Source organism: Mobula birostris, chromosome 2 (genome assembly GCF_030028105.1).
Source record: "Mobula birostris isolate sMobBir1 chromosome 2, sMobBir1.hap1, whole genome shotgun sequence".
NCBI lineage: Eukaryota > Metazoa > Chordata > Chondrichthyes > Myliobatiformes > Myliobatidae > Mobula > Mobula birostris.
The window spans coordinates 39,604,031-39,621,292 of NC_092371.1; the positions used below are offsets into that span (position 1 = coordinate 39,604,031).

The following is a 17,262-nucleotide window of genomic DNA, read 5'->3' on the forward strand; positions in this document are numbered from 1 at the left end:
TATTTTTTGGCAATTTAAGTATGAAAGAGGCACTTACATTTCCTTCTGAAGGCTTTGCAGATGACTCAACAGAATCATCATGCTTCTCATTCTCTTTGACTGGCTACAATCATAATACAATCTGCCATTACTTCACAAAAAGTAAAACAAAAAAAACTCAATAAAGCATCCAGTGTATTAGTACCTATTTCATGTATGCTTCCGTGTTGCAAATATGTTGAGGATCTGCAACACTAAATGAAACATGAGATAAGAGTATGCACTGGCTCTCTCTATGCTGGTTCTCCATCCTCCCCTTGCTCAATTCCTTTCCAATCAGAATTTGTTTTTCAAACCTTTCCTTTTTGAGAGAATAGGTTTCTGTATAAACTGACGAAATGAAGGAACAACTGGAAAGTGCATGATTTACTGTTACTTATGACGAATATATAATGGAATTTCATCATTACATATGCTTTAGAGTGACGAGAAGTAAAAACATTGGAAGTGCTATGACCATCTACACAGAAAGGAAACAAATTCTGACATTCTGATTGTTTGCCTTTCATCAGAATTTTATGTCACTTTGGATTTTCAGCACTTGCACTGTGGATTAATGTTTGCTTCTTTGTCTGCTAACTAATGTCATTTTAAAAGAGGAAAAACTGCCTAATTTAAACTGTAAAGGGCAGGAAGTGGTGGGTTTTAAGAACAGAAACTAAAATCTCCCAGCCTGCACCTTTGATGTCCTGATTGTAAAGCTCAGCACAATAGATTGGGTGATAGACATGGTGCTACAGTAACTTTCTACATTAACTTTTAATTGAAGTACCTTCACATATTTTCATAAAGCAAGGTCAGAACAATTTGTTAACTACTTTACAGACATCTTGGCTGATTGTTTCACTGCATACTGAATTTTCGATATCTAGAAAATTTAATTTTGTGTGATTTATTTCTACCCACTGAGAAATGGTTTGGGGCCAGTTAGAGTGCTTCTGCATCATTTATCAGTATTAATAGTGAGTGCTTTGAGACATTTTCAATGTGGAAGGCAATGTGCTGGAATCTACTCTTCTTACTATGTCTGATGTGTAAACATTTGTGGCTGTTAGTACTATTGCATGTTGATTCATTTGGATTTGGGATCAATGCCAAAGGCAAGCTCTTAACTCAAATTAATCTACGTTTAGTGTGTATTGAGTTAGAGTGCCTAATTCAAATTCTGCCTAACAAGCTTGGTTGCATCACAAATTTCTGGTCAAATCTAGGACACACCATAATTGTGCCATGTTGTATTTGATGTAGTCCTAAACAATGCTAACAATGTTTTACTAAGGTCATGACTCTTGAATGTTTCTAAGGAAATAATGGTGGGGCTATGTAAATCATTCCTGCTTCCAAGCATGTGTTCAGTCAAAATTGGTTTTAACATTCAGATTTTATGAAATGAAGAATATTCTCCACTGACTAGTGAAATTAAAATTATATTTATCTTTAAAATTATATTGCTGCTATTAAAGGCTTATATCAACAAATCGTGTATGAATTTTCTAAAATGCAATGTTGAGATTTTTCTTTACAATTCCACAAAAGGTTCTTCAATAGGAACAAAATCTTTTGGAAATGAGATTTAGCATGCAAATGTTTCACTTATGTGCACAGATAAAATGTTTTATTTTAGAGGCCAGTTTTTGTTTATGGTCATAAATGATCTGGTTTAAGCAGCACAATTTGTAAGTGTACTGATGACATGATACAACAAGGCAAACTGGAAATGGTTGCAGGAACCAATACTGGACATAAATTAGCAGATTAGAAAGACAGATGGCAGGTGTAATGTAAAATGAAAAGTGTGATGCAATGCATTTTTGGAGGCAATCAAGGGTCCTGAATATAAATCTGATGAAAAAATGCAGACACAGGGCAAGAACAAAGGGATCCAATGATTCAAATAGGGAATAGTTAGTGCAGAGACCACTGCATATTTTAAAAATAACATGAATGAGCATTTAAAACAAGAGAAGTATTTGGCATTTGGAGATAACAGGCCAGTGAGATTAGTTTGGAATAGCTCCAGAAAAATATAAAGCACAATGCATTAAATGGCCTCCTTTTGTACTATAAAATTCTATAAGTCTTTTATTACTATTCCTTTTTCCTGTCAGCTTGTCAGTAAGTATGTGCCTCCAAATGTGTGCTGTTGCTGAGTTTGAAAAGGAGCCCAGCCTGCATTACTAATGCAATCTGGCATGCACAGTTAATGCAACTCACTCCAGGAGATGGGACTCACTTTAAATAATGCATTAAAAAGTAATTTTATGTTCTATTTTGTTTAGTCAATATACTGAGGACTAAAAATTTCACTACAAATCAAACTAGTAATTAAACAACAAAAGGAAAGCAAATTTCTCTGGATCCTGTTATTTGCCCATTCTGAATTGTGAAGCATTTTTTAAAAGTAGGCTATTCTGGGGCTCCTGTTGTGTTATTACTAGATTCAATGCGAAATGTATGCCAGTTGATCCCTCGAGCCTCTCTGACGTTCAATAACATCATAGCTGGTCCAATCTCTGCCTCAGCACCACTTTCCCATTCAAAAATCATGAATATCCCAATGTATTTCCAATATATTGCAGTCTTCATATTGAATATATTCAATAAGTGCTACTTTCACAGCTCTCTCAGGATACATAATAAAGAAGTATGACCTTTTGAGAGAACAAATTTTAATCTTTCTCTGAAATGGACAACCTTTTACTTTGAAATTATGCCTACAATGGAGAACAACCTCTCAGGATCAACTCTTTCAATCCATTTAGTTTTACATATTTCAATCGGATCTCCTCTCATTCTTCGACACACACAAAATGCTGGAGGAACTCAGCAGTCCAGGCAGCATCTATGGAAAAGAGTACACTCGACATTTCGGGCGAAGACCCTTCAACAGGACTGTACTCTTTTCCATAGATGCTGCCCAGACTGCTGGGTTCCTCCAGCATTTTGTGCGTGCTGCGTGGATTTCCAGCATCTTCAGATTTTCTCGTTTCCTCTCATTTTTCGGTACCCATTTGATAATAGGGTCAGCCTGCTCATCCTCTCTTCATGTATTAATCCTTTCATCTCAGAAATCAGTTTAATGAACCTTCATTGAACTGTCTCCAATACAAGTAAATCCTTAAACATGGAGATCTAAACTATACATAGTACTATAGGGGTGATCTCATCAGCGCTCTGCAATGTTACATCAAACTTCTCTGCTAATTCTCCCTAATCCTTGCAAAAAAGAACAACACTCCATTTGCCTCTCATATTATGTGCTGCATCTATAGACCAATTGTAGCCCCCCTGGTCAGCCTTAGGGTCGCTCGGCTCGCTGTTGTCTAGGGAAACAGCCTTCGGCCCCACCAAACTGGCTAATAAGTTTGTGTGGATGCTGTGTGATGTACCCCACCCCGCCCAAATAACAGATATGATTAAATGACTTACAGTTTATAGATATTACTGGAACTATATAATTAATAGAGAATAAACTATAAAAGGAAAATAAAAGGCGCCACACCTATCAAAGTTCAATCTCTTTGTGCACAAACAGTTGGAGTTCAGGACCCTTCTTCTTCACCATGCGACCCCTTGGACCACCTCGACCGGCCGCCTGGGACCAACAACGGTGGTTGACCAGATGCTCCACATGAGTCATTCTCCATCTCCTCTTCTCGCCGAACGTCCCGCTTGGGGTCCGACCCCGTTAGCGGACTCACAGCACCTGGTCCATCCTCTGCCTCTCTCTCCCGCCTTCTGCCCCAAAACCCCGCGCATACAATATCTTACAGATACATCAAAAACATGACAACTATCCCAATTGGTTCATAACATCTTCTTATCAGTAACGTGATTCAAACAAACTGCTAGCGGGAAGGACTTTCTCAGCAGTTAACATAACAAAGAAACCCTTTCAATTATAACATAACAAAGAAGCCATTTTAATTAGACTACGCAGTGAAATAAAAAATAGGAACCCCTTACACAATCTTTTGTGTTTTATACCAGGAGCCTTAACACCACAGTATTTTGTAGTTTTACACCAATTAAATAATAGTATTCTTTATACATCATCTCTTCCAAAAAGCCTAACCTTTAATTCCCACATTATATTCCATCAGCCATTTTCTTGTCCAATTACTTAATAAATCCAATTCTTATTACAACCTCTTTGTGCCCTCTTCACAACGTGCTAACCCTTCAATGGATCATCAGAACCCTATACCCAAGTCATTAATACATACTGGAATTACTTGAGGCCCCACCACTGATCTTTGGCACTACTTACGGATTGTCAATCAAAAGTTCACATTTATCTGGACTCCCTGTTTTTTGTTAGCAATTCCCCTATCCATGCCATAATATTTACCATTAACTTATGCACACTTACATTGTGTATGGAATATTATTGAATGCCTTCATAAAATTTGAATAAACCGCAGCTACTGCTATCCCCTCATTCACCATGTTTGTTACATAGGAGATTTGTCAAACACTAATCACTTTTGCATAAAGCCACATTGACTCTGTTCTTATGGCCTATGACCTTACAAAGGCCCTGCTATTATTTCATCAATAATTTATTTCTGCATTTACATAATGACAGATTAAACTTCAGGTAAATGTGCCAGTCCTCTTGAACATTAAGGGAATTTTGCTGTAAAGTAACCAACTTGTCATTGCAACCACTTACTTAAAAACCATAGCGTGCAGGCCATCAGATCCAAGGCACTTGTTGGACTTTAGCCCAATTAATAACCCAAAAATTTGTTTTTAAGTTCCTCCTTCCACAGAATACTTTCTCCTTCTATTATTACCAGGGGATTAATGGAACATAAGAACAGAAGAACTAGGAACAGCAAAAGGACATTTAACCTTTTGAACAACACACATCAAAGTTGCTGGTGAACGCAGCAGGCCAGGCAGCATCTCTAGGAAGAGGTACAGTCGACGTTTCGGGCCGAGACCCTTCATCAGGACTAACTGAAGGAAGAGTGAGTAAGAGATTTGAAAGTGGGAGGGGGAGGGGGAGATCCAAAATGATAGGAGAAGACAGGAGGGGGAGGGATGGAGCCAAGAGCTGGACAGGTGATTGGCAAAGGGGATATGAGAGAATCATGGGACAGGAGGTCTGGGGAGAAAGACAAAGGGGGGGGAACCCAGAGGATGGGCAAGGGGTATAGTCAGAGGGACAGAGGCAGAAAAAGGAGAGTGAGAGAAAGAATGTGTGTATAAAAATAAATAACGGATGGGGTACGAGGGGGAGGTGGGGCATTAGCGGAAGTTAGAGAAGTCGATGTTCATGCCATCAGGTTGGAGGCTACCCAGACAGAATGTAAGGTGTTGTTCCTCCAACCTGAGCATGGCTTCATCTTTACAGTAGAGGAGGCCGTGGATAGACATATCAGAATGGAAATGGGATGTGGAATTAAAATGTGTGGCCACTGGGAGATCCTGCTTTCTCTGGTGGACAGAGCGTAGGTTTTCAGCAAAGCAGTCTCCCAGTCTGCGTCGGGTCTCGCCAATATATAGGCCACATCAGGAGCACCGGACGCAGTATATCATCCCAGCTGACTCACAGGTGAAGTGTCGCCTCACCTGGAAGGACTGTCTGGGGCCCTGAATGATGGTAAGGGAGGAAGTGTAAGGGCATGTGTAGCACCTGTTCCGCTTACAGGGATAAGTCCCAGGAGGGAGATCAGTGGGGAGGGATGGGGGGTCGAATGGACAAGGGAGTCACGTAGAGAGCGATCCCTGCGGAAAGTGGGGGGGGGGGGAGGGAAAGATGTGGTTAGTGGTGGGATCCTTTTGAACATGCCCTGCACTCAATAAAACCACGGCAGATCCAATTTTGGCTTCAACACTGCCTCCTTGTTCACTCTTGATGCCCCTTGACTGCCTTCATTGTTCAAATATCTGGAATATAATGCAAAATCTTATATATGTCATTTTGACCCTTGACTATCTCTAAATTGTTTGACTGCTCTCTGATATCCACTAAGCGAAATCTAACATCATGAAGTGCAGTGGTCCCATTTTAAGTTGGATACAGAGTGCTCCAGGACAGATAGTGTCATATATCTATGATAAATTAAACTCCCAGAAATATATGCCCACAATAGGAATGAAAGCCTGGGATAGGGACATATCTGAATTGGGACAAAACTTAGACTGGGATGCAATTTGGGATAATGCTTCAAAAAACCCAAATGATCAGTATGTACACTTGAAGCTTTGTCATAGAGCATATTTAACACCAAGAATTAGACATCAAGTGGGACTGGTTCCTGACTCATATTGCTCATTTTGCCCCCACGGAACTGTTGGTTTTTTTATATATGTTGTATGGGAATGTCCAGGGGTTTTTGGTTTGTGGGGGAAGGTTACCAGTACTCTTACAGAACTACTGGGGGTACAACTACCAATGGACTCTGCTGTACATCTTCTAAATGATGACTCCCACCTTTCCCTTATGGAAAAAACACGCAAAGTCTGGCTGGCAGGTCTGACTGCAGCTAAGAAGATTGTAGTCTGGCGTTGGAAACCTCCTCGTGATATTTCAAATACTCACTGGCTCCTGAGTTCTTTGGACATTTTTTACCTGGAAGTTTCTTCAGCAAGAGTAAATGATGCACGACCGAACACAATCTTAATGTGGACAGATTTGATATCTAACTTAAAAGATCTTTTGTTGAAATAGGAATGCTTTGTCTGTGTATGCACTACTACTCGGTTGGTGGAGGGGAGAGAGATGGGGGGGAGAGGGGGTGGAGGAGGGATGGTGATGAAGGTTGGGGGGTGGCTGGGTTAAACAGTCAAAATGTAATTGGCAATTTGTTGTATTGAGTTTAATTCGTTGGTGTTGCAATGAAAAAAAGTAATAATGAATTGCAGCGGTGCTTCACTTCCAGATGAGCTCAACATGTTTCATGCAAACTTTAAAAGGGAGAATAAAACTACAGCTATGAGGATCCCTGCAGCACCCGTGATCCTGTGATGTCTGTCTCAGAGACTGACATGAGACTGTATTTCAAGAGGGTGAACCCTCGCAAGGGGACGTGCCACCTTGCTGACAATCAACACTGGCGCACCTCAAGGATGTGTGCTTAGCTCACTGCTCTACTCTCTCTCTCTACACCCATGACTATGTAGCTAGGCACAGCTCAAATGCCATCTATAAATTTGCTGATGACACAACTATTTTTGGCAGAATTTCAAATAGTGATGAGCGGGCGTCTCGGAGCGAGATACATCAGCTAGTTGAGTGGTGTCGCAGCAACAACCTTGCACTCAAAGTCTGTAAGACCAACTTCAGAAAAGGTAAGATGAGAGAACACAAACCAATCCTCATAGAGAGAGCAGAAGTAGAATGAGTGAGTAAGTTTAAGTTCTTGGGTGTCAATGTCTCTGAAGATCTATTCTGGGCCCAACATATTGATGCAACTACAAGGAAGGTATGACAGCAGCTCTATTTCATTAAGAGTTTGAGGAGATTTAGTAGGTCACCAAAGACACTTATAAATTTCTACTGATGTTTCTGGTCAGACCCCACTTGGAGTACTATGCTCAGTTCTGGTCGCCTCACTATAGAAAGGATGTAGGAACCATGGAAAGGGTGCAGAGGAGATTTACAAGGATGGGGGATTGGGGAGCATGCCTTCTGAGAATAGGTTGAGTGCACTCGGCCTTTTTTCCTATCTTCAAGGAGCAATACTTCAAAAAGGTGGCATCCATCATTAAGGACCTCCATCACCCAGGACATGCCTTGTTCTTATTGCTACCATCAGGAAGGAGGAACAGAAGCCTAAATGCACACACTCAATGATTCAGGAACAGCTTCTTCCCCTCTACCATCCGATTTCTGAATGGACATGGAACCCATGAACTCTACCCTACTACTTTTTATTTTTATTTTGCACTATGCTAATATATATATACACACACATGTATTTACTGTAATTCACTTTTTCCTATTATTATTGCATTGTACTGCTGCTGCAAAAACAAAATTCATGATGTATGCCAATATTATTAAATCTGATTGTACAAAGTGTAATTCTGATATGAATAAATATTATGCAACGATAATTCCTTTGAATATGTCATGATCTATACATTTGAATTATATTTTTATCTAGTAACTTTCTATTGCCAAGTGTCTAAGAATGAACAAAACCCCTTTAATGATTCATATAGTAACTATATTCAAATTGACACAACTCAACTCATCTGCTGCTGAAGCATTCTCCAAGCCTTTGGACCTCCAGACCTGACTATTTCAATGAACCACATATTTTCCATTCACTTTATGTCATTCGAATCTCTGTTTTCCAAGTCTTAACTGGCCAAAGTCTGTTTGTCCACCATTTCTTCTACATTGAGAGTCAAAAGTCCCTCGGTTCTCAACAGGCTCTGAATTAAATAAGGGCTTGGTTTTATTATTCTTAGAATTCACGTAATCAACACTGTTTCCAAGTCTACCATGGTTTGTCTATTCCCTTCTCTGAAATATTGTCCAGTTCTAACCCTCTGAGATATCTGTGCTGCCAAAATTCTGATCACTGGAGAATTACACACTATGGGCTATACTTCAGCTATAAGGATCTTCTTGAATTTCCTCCCTAAAACTCTCTACATGATGCACCTTGAGAGCTAGCTGTGTAACTTAGTTTTATTCTTTCTTACTTCTCTTTGTATATTTGTATATCTGTGCACTTGTAATGCTACTGTGGCACTGTAATTTCCTTTGGAATCAATAAAGTATCTATCTATCTAACTTTGCTTTTTTTGTCATGTAATTTTAATTATTTAGAGATGCAGAATAGATAAAGGCCCTTCTGGCCCAATGAGCCTACACTAACCAATTGCACTCATGTGAACAATTAAGCTACTAAATCATACATCTTTGGAATGTGGGAGAAAACTAGAACACCCTGAGGAAACCCATGTTGCTACGGGGAGAATGTACAAGCTCCTTACAGGTATTGATGGAATTGAACCTGGGATTTTGTGCTGTAATATCATTGCACTCATGGCTACTCTGCTGTGTTGCCAGTGTGCCCCAGATTCCCTTCATGTGGATTAGGTATTTGATTATGCTTGATAATACACCTTTGAACTGTCTTGGTTCTGCTTACTCCAATAAAAGTGCTATAAATACAAGCTTTTTTTCAAACTACATTAGATTTTGGAAGCTATTTTGCAAATTGGTTAAAGGTCATAGCTTTATGCTCATTCCCTAATGTGTGCACTGCTCTTAAACATGTTGCAGGATTTCAATGCAGTCATGTGAAAACTTAAATGACAACTTTTCCTTCAGAATAAATCATCATTTCCACTGCAGAGATGAAAATAGTTTTCCATTCATAAGGCTTTCCATTTTTATTTCACAATATTCACCAAATGATATCCGCTGGAAGGTTTTGTTGCCACAGAGAATTTATGGAGGTTTTTAACGTTCATTCCTTAGGTTTTTAGGATTGAATTCTTTAACTATTATGTTTAAGCTCACAAAAATACATAAACAATTCTGAATTAGACACTTTATTCTACTTTAAATCTTCATTGTTCATCTTCCTCTGTTTAAGATGGCATCAACCTTCTATTTCTATGTACTTCCCATTTTCTGTACCCATATCCAATAGTATCAACTTTACCGAATTATTAGATTACCTTCTCTAAGTAGATTCCAACAAATAATTCTAAAATAAAGAGGTCAGTTCAGAAGATTTTGATAGTAAAATAAAAGATCTGTCCAGAAGATTCTGATTTACATGCCAAGCAGTAAAAGATGTCTTAGTTTTAACTCGACACCACATTGAATGAGTTAATAAGCATGCACACAGAATCCATTTACCGTCTGTCTGAAGAAATTCAGGAAGCCCTTCTTGGCTGGTTTAACTTCTTCTTCAGCCTTAATTTGCTGTGCAACTTCAGAATCTTTACTTCCCTGCTTGGAAATCTGTTTCTGTGGTTGTGACGTGCCCTTTTCTGCTTTCATATTAGGAGTACTAGCCACATTTTCTTGTTCAAACTGGGTAATAAATGGAATGGAATAAATGGAATATACCTTTATCTATTTCACATGAGCATAATGACAGCTTAATAAAATTTATGCACAAGACATTAAATGCAGCATTCCCAGTCACTAATTGAATACAGTCCGTGAATTAGCATCATGGAACTTAAAATATACAATTGCCTTACATTTTGAATTTCACTGACCTGTGATTCCTTGATAGTCTGTTTAAAAAAAAGAGACCACAATAAATTAATTATTAAACAAGGTTTTACTTCATTAAATATATAACTTCTGAGATGTCACATCTGTAATGTGAGTGGTTCAGCGCACCAATGCGCCATGGTCACTGCTACACCGAGATTCATCGCAGGCTTTGGTTCTGAAACTGAGGCATGTCAGAGTGACAGAAAATGTAGGGTTGAACGCTTTAGGTATATATTTTTTTAATTACAATTCTGTTCCTCAACATTTATAGTACTCATCCCTGTCTCTATGAAGAGGAAATGACTGCTCAGAAATATTCATTAGTTTACAAATTTCACTCGCAACAAATAAAATTATTTGCCTTCTCTGATAGCACTGCTGAAAATTGTGATGTTTTCCACTGTGAAGAACAAGTTTAAAAAGTGCAGAGCACTGTCAACATTTTTTTCTCCAAAAGACTCATCATATGACTTTAGAAAGGTATCACCTTTGTTGCTAGGTCTAGTTCCTAGAACTTCCCACCTGAATGCATTTTGGGTGTACTTTCAGTAGAAGGTTTGTCCTGGTTCCGGACATGGCTATCCTAACTTCTCTTGGGTAATTATAGTAATTGGGCAATAAATACCAGCCTTGCCAGAAGACCTGCTTTAAATAAATGAACAAGAAGTAATTATTTGATGTATGTGTAACTTTTTGAACTTACTTGGATTTCTAAATATTAAGTTATAAATTTGTTTTCCTGTGGGAAGTCCTACTCAGTGATAGGTTTGTTATATTTTAAAACTGCAATGTTATTGTAAGGTTATTGCTGTAAATAACATACTTGCTTTAGTAAAAAATTATAATGCTGATGGTTCCCTGAAATATGATAGGCAGTTTTTGTTTTCTCTAATTTCAGTCATTCTATTTTAATTACATTGCTATGAGTAAGCAAGAAAGTTTTTAGTTTAAGCAATACACACATACACAAAATGCTGGAGGAACTCAGCAAGCTACATGTACCTGTATATCCAATTCAACAAAAATTACAGTGGATTCCACTTAATTGGGTCATCCATTAATCGGGGCAGCCATTTATTTTGGAAAACTCTTAAAGAATAAAATCAAATCGAGAACATTGGCCGGATTCCCTTTGTTTATTTGGGACAATATGCCACTTAATTGGGGTAGAAGACTTACTGACTAGGTGCTAACCAGCATCGTTCTCATGCACGTGTGTGGCCGTTGATGCTGCACCCTGCTTAGAATGAACAGTTTTTAAATAGCGTCAGTTGCCATGTGTTTCTGTTTAAAAAGCAGTGATTTTTGTCACTGATAGTTGGGGAGGAATAAGCAGTAAGACATTTCTGAACTGTTAGACTCACTGCAGTGTCAAGCAATCAGATTTGGAGATGCCAGAAGCAGACAGGAGTGAAAATGATACAATTTCACCACTTCAGCAAATTAGGAAGGACAAAAATTTGAGCGTATTGACAATAATCTTAAATGTACAATGAAAAAGAAGATTTACAGGATGCAATCATTGATAGCATTGTATGAAGGCAGTCCATTGTCTGCACACAGTATCTGTGTTGATTTTGTTCATTGCATTTATTGGATGAATTCCTCCATTAATAACTATTAGGAACAAACACACAGTTCTTTAGTACTGTAGTACTATTGGTAGTATTCTAATTTGTTCTGTATTTCATATAAATACATAATTTGTTACTCAGTTTATCTTTTTTTTATACCTTTTCAACTATTTCCATAAACTTTGGTCAATTCAGGCAGCCGCTTAATGGGGCCATAATATACTGTACCCAATGTGGCCCAATTAACCAGAATCCACTATACTTTAAAATAAATATTTTAAAAACTTTTACAAGTAGAATATCTATTTATTTCTGTTTCAGCAAAGAACTTTATAGAAAGAGATTACTGCAGTGAGATTAACATAATTTTAAATTAGAATAGCAAACATATTATTACTTACTTTTTGCTTAAACAGTTTTCCAAATGGACTTTGTATTGGTGACTTTTCTGATTTTGCTCCATCAGCGGAATCTGTACCTTTAGTCTTGGATACCCTCTGTTGTTCTAATTTGTGGGCTTTGGCTGCTGGTTCCTTGTGTTCACCATTTACTTTTTTCTACAAACCATTCAGAAAATAAAGGCAGAATTTCAATGTGACAGTTCTACTGGCATCAACACCACTTATATCAGCTGAGTAAAGAAAAAAAGTCAAGCCCTTTCCTCATTCTAACAGTCCTTCACAAAAGTTAGGTTGTGAAAGGTGCTGAGCTTATATGCCTTTATTTAAGAATTTTGTCCACAACACTATTTCCATCCTTTGCATTATTATCACATAAAACACTAAAAACTACTCTTTGCACAAATATTTGATACACATGAATTGTTTATTTAAAGATTATATTTAACATCCTCCTTCCAAATCTCCACTCACAATGGTTTGGCTATAAGTGTTTGTGGTGAATGGCAAACTGGAAAGTGCAAGTATAAATATGCCAATGGAATTTTAAAATATTTCTTTGCTTTCCTTGAAGATCTTTGGTGCGACTTAAAAATTCTGAACTTACAGTATGCCAGTTGCATTTAATCAAACAAATTAACAAACCTGAACTGTTAGAAAAATTAATTTCAGTTTTGTTGCACATTAGTAATTAACTCAATCATTAGCTCAGTGATTTTTGAGCATTTTTTTCCACTTGCCATCTGCAAAAACAGACTACATATTTATTGTAATGTGTTAAAAAGAAATTGGTTTTCTAAATAGTCATATGTACTTCATTTTATTGAGTATCTCATTTACTAATTACTGATAATGCTATGGTTTAAAATTACATTCTTGAACTGTAGTTATAGTATATTTACACTCATTTTGTATCTTCAATGTGACCTTTAACAAACATAGTTGTTACCTTTTAACATAAATATTCCTTGTGCGTTGAAGATGCTAATCATATAACAATTATGCTAAATTAAGCTGGATATTTTCTATTTAGATTAGCCCATTATGTAGCAAACTATTTATGACATTAAAAGCTGAGAAGAGATTCTGCATTCAAAACTTCTATGATACACAAGAAAGGTTAAAATGATTAACACTGTAAGAAAAGCAGAATTACATCAAAAATCCATTGCATTGTGCCCTTGAAAGTTAAGTCATGGATTTGCAAGCATGCTAATCTGCGCACTTTCGCAGGAAGGAGAAAATAATATTGAAAGGTCATTAATCACGAGGTACTGTACAACTACTTAAAAAACAGATTTCCTGAAATAAAGTCATAGGTTTGTTCTCTTGACTGAAGATAGTCAGTTGTATTGAAAAACCATAAAAGGATAAATGAGAAAATATACCTTTTCATCAGATGCCTGATGTGAGTCGTGCTCTATCTTGGTAGAGGACTTCGTTGGAGTCACCTAAAATAATCAGCACATTGTGCAGTTTTCAATTGCATATTGACAAACCAACATAGAAATTATTTAGAATTATAAAATTAATTCCAATTGCTTTGAGTATCAAGGCCTGTTTGAAAGCATTTCTGTGCCACCATACCAATTTGCTTTTAATTGAAAAGAGGATTAGTAACTTGTGCTGTCTTATTCACTTTCCAGATGTCCAGCTATTTACTATGAGTTTGAAATTCTGTCTCCGTGTGATTGTACTTGCTATTCTGGCCATTTCTAAACGGATCTACATCAGGTTTCCAGGCAGGTCAGCTGCTCCCAGATTTCTGCCAATTGTTTTAGAGTTGAAGAGTAGAAGGCATTGGGGAATGTCCTGGTGCAAGTTTTCTCCCAATCTCCCAACCCAACTATTGGGGCAGAAACTCACAAGGAGATAGTGAAATCACCAGGTACAACAAATATGTGAGAGATCTCACCTACAAACCTGCACAGAAACTTGCACAGTTGTGCAGGGAGAATGACTAACATAGCTCATGCCACTACTAGTTCAGTGAGTTAACCTGCTGGTTTTGCAAGGCCAGCTTTTCTGGCAAGATTCACATGTGACGTAAGCCACTGAGTGAGTAAGTGACTCTATGAATTCAATGAATGAGGCTTACTCACTGTTGGATATAAAATTTGGGTTCTGCATGATCAAGGTCTTACAGGGACAGACAATGTTACTTAACAGACTTAGAAAATAAAACACAAGTGAAATAAAACAAAACAGTAAATATATTTCTATGCTTTGAAGAAGAATTTCTGCTTCAATTTCTTTCAATCCAAGCATCCTTGCATAAGGTCTAACACTTCCAATGTTGTCCATTGATTGCCTTGATAATGAATATGTCATAACATGGTAAGGTTATCAACACAAGGCAAAACATAATGACTAACATAAAATGTTTTAGAATCAAATATTAATAACATATGCTTTATTTTCCTATGAACAACGGAAAAATTATAACAAAGGAAAATAATATCTTTCACTAAGTAATAATTCTTTGATCATTACAAGGGAAAAGATCAATAATAACAACATAGATTCATAAAATGTCCTTAACTTGAAGAAGGATCCTGTGCTTTCCTGGTGTATAAGGTACAGGTATCGATTATAACTGAAGTTTTAATGGCAAACTGCCATCATCTTCAGGAATGATCCCTGAAGAAGATGGCAGAGTTTGTCATCAAATCATTGATTGTAATCGATATCTGTACCCAGCTTAAAGCTGGAGAAAAGTTTATTTGTCCTTAACTTGTCTCAATCTAGCTAATAGAAGTTTTCTCATGAAGGACAAAATGAGCCAAAGAGTATATGCTTATAAGAAGAACTCTTTCTGGGCAGTGTGTTTAAGAATGAAGTGATTTGTGGGATGAACAGTAATATAATGTCCAGAATGGTAGAAATAAATGTTGTTCAAAATAGTGAACATCCAAAGAAATGACAGTAAGTAGACCACAGTGTTCTCAAGAATTGTGGGGCTGGAGGAAGTTACATATCCCAGGGAAAGATTTAAGTAAAGATAAAAATTTTAAACTTGAATTTAGAGGATTTGAGAGACACATTTCATAAGAACAGGGTGGAAGGTGGTTGGTGTTAGTATTCGTGGAGGATGAAGGATGGGAGCCCAATCCGAACAAAATGAAGAGTTGGCTGGAGGTAACTTGGTTATAAATAAGGTTTTCAACAGCTGATGAGCCGAGAAAAAACCCAAATTGGGTCATGTTATATAGCTTCAGTGATGGAGATATGAAGAGATTGATTTGATTGTGGAAGTTTGGTGTTTTTTTAAGGGTGAGTGAAGATGGTGTTTTTGGTTTATCAATGCCTCATTAAAGAAATTGTGCCTCCAGGTCTTGTTGTTGGACCAACAGAGTAATCAATAGGAAGGTTTGAAGGAAGGGAAGGGGTGATCCAGTATAGTTGGAAAGCCTTACCAATGATTTCAGGTGATGTACCCAAAGCATCGTTTTTAAGAGGCAGGCCAAGGATCAATCCTTGGAGTTTCTATAGGTCCCTTTGTTGTTTATCACAAAGCAACATCAAAATTAAGAGATAGAAGGAAATATCCCAGAAATTACAACATAAATATACCAAAGACCTAGAAATTAATATTCATTGTTCAACATATAACACCTAAGAGATTAACACATCATTATGTGTTTGACTTGCAGGATGCATTGGTATATGAGTAAGTAACAAAATCGTTTGTTAACGGTAGCGTGGTTGATATAGTACAACTGAACTTCAGTAATAAGGCCTTCAACAGTGTCCCTAATCAGAGACAGATTGTAAAGGTTAGAGTCCCCTCCAGCCTTCTCTATGCCAAGGAAAACACACTAAGCCTATCCAGTATTTCCTCATAATTGGAACATCCCTTTCTGGTGAATCTCCTCTGCACTTCGGATTCATGAGGGCATACTTGATAAATAGTAGGACCCTATGGAGTATTAAAGATCAGATAGAATTTAGTGTACATGGCCAAGGATTTCAAAGGGAAGCAGCATAAGTAGGTATTATTGTAAACAACGTGCTCAACGTTCTCATTCTTCATTAGCTGGGGCATTGAACGCTAGAGCAGTGAGTCCATCGTACAGCTTTATCAAACACTGGTTAGGCACCGCCTGATTGCTGTGTGCAGTTCTGATCACCACATTACAGGAAGGATGTGGTTGCACTGGAAAGGGTGCAGAGGATGTTCATCAAAGTGTTAGAATGGATGGAAAATTTCAGATATGAGGAACGATAAACTTGAAATTTTGAGGTTGAGGCTGACCTGACAGAGGTGTATAAAGTGATAAGAGGCATAAGCTTCTTATAATAATGGTATGAAAAACTAGAGGATATTGGTTTAGGGTCAGTGGGAAGAGTTTTAGGGTGTACATGGGGGATTTTTTTTTTAATAACCAGATGGTGTGTTGAATCTGGAATACATTATCTGTGTAGGTGGTGGAAGCAAGTACTGTCATGCCATTTAGTAAGTATATACAGTAAATGAGCACTTGAGTTGGCTCACTACTTTTGTTGCTCTTTTCTGCACTATTCATTATATATTTCTTTTTGTAATTTATAGTCTTTTACTATGTATTGTACTGCTACCGTAAAACAAATTTCATAACATACTGTATGCCAGGGGAATGTTACAATTTTATTAAAAGTAATAGAGGTGACTTCTTTCATTGCAATTTGCATAACTTTGTGCCCTGTATTCTTTAAACCAGAAACAATTTTACCTGCTAGCTAATATGCTAAAAATCATGTCAAGAATTAAAACAACATGTTATCATTACTTACAAGTGTTTTGAAGAAATTCATGACAGAATTATCATCTGCAGGCGTCCCTGTTTTATGTTCCTTCTCAGTATCCTTCTCAGATGATTTGGCAGATGCTGGATTTTGAGATATGTTATCACCATTGGATGATGTCATATAATCCTTGTTACCATCACCAGTTTCCTAGAAATTAGTTTCCAGATCATATGTGTCAAACAGCTTCTTAATGCATTTATTCCCTAAATATAGAAATCCTATGGCATTACTCAAAATGAGTGAGACAATCTGGTTT

General features: G+C 37.4%; 1 protein-coding gene across 5 annotated transcripts in view; it reads right to left on the reverse strand.

The window, feature by feature from the left end:
• The window catches only part of bcas1 (brain enriched myelin associated protein 1), a 151,286-nt gene that overhangs the window by 40,200 nt on the left and 93,824 nt on the right, over positions 1–17,262 (reverse strand). For 4 of the 5 annotated variants that reach the window (XM_072276771.1, XM_072276789.1, XM_072276755.1 and 1 more), the window contains 5 exons: positions 16,992–17,153; positions 13,607–13,669; positions 12,222–12,377; positions 10,246–10,263; positions 9,878–10,054 (listed from right to left, as the gene is read on the reverse strand). In XM_072276771.1, coding sequence (XP_072132872.1) covers positions 9,878–10,054; positions 10,246–10,263; positions 12,222–12,377; positions 13,607–13,669; positions 16,992–17,153 — 576 coding nt within the window. The remainder of the gene's footprint in view (positions 1–9,877; positions 10,055–10,245; positions 10,264–12,221; positions 12,378–13,606; positions 13,670–16,991; positions 17,154–17,262) is intronic. The other variant, XM_072276764.1, reaches the window with a different exon arrangement.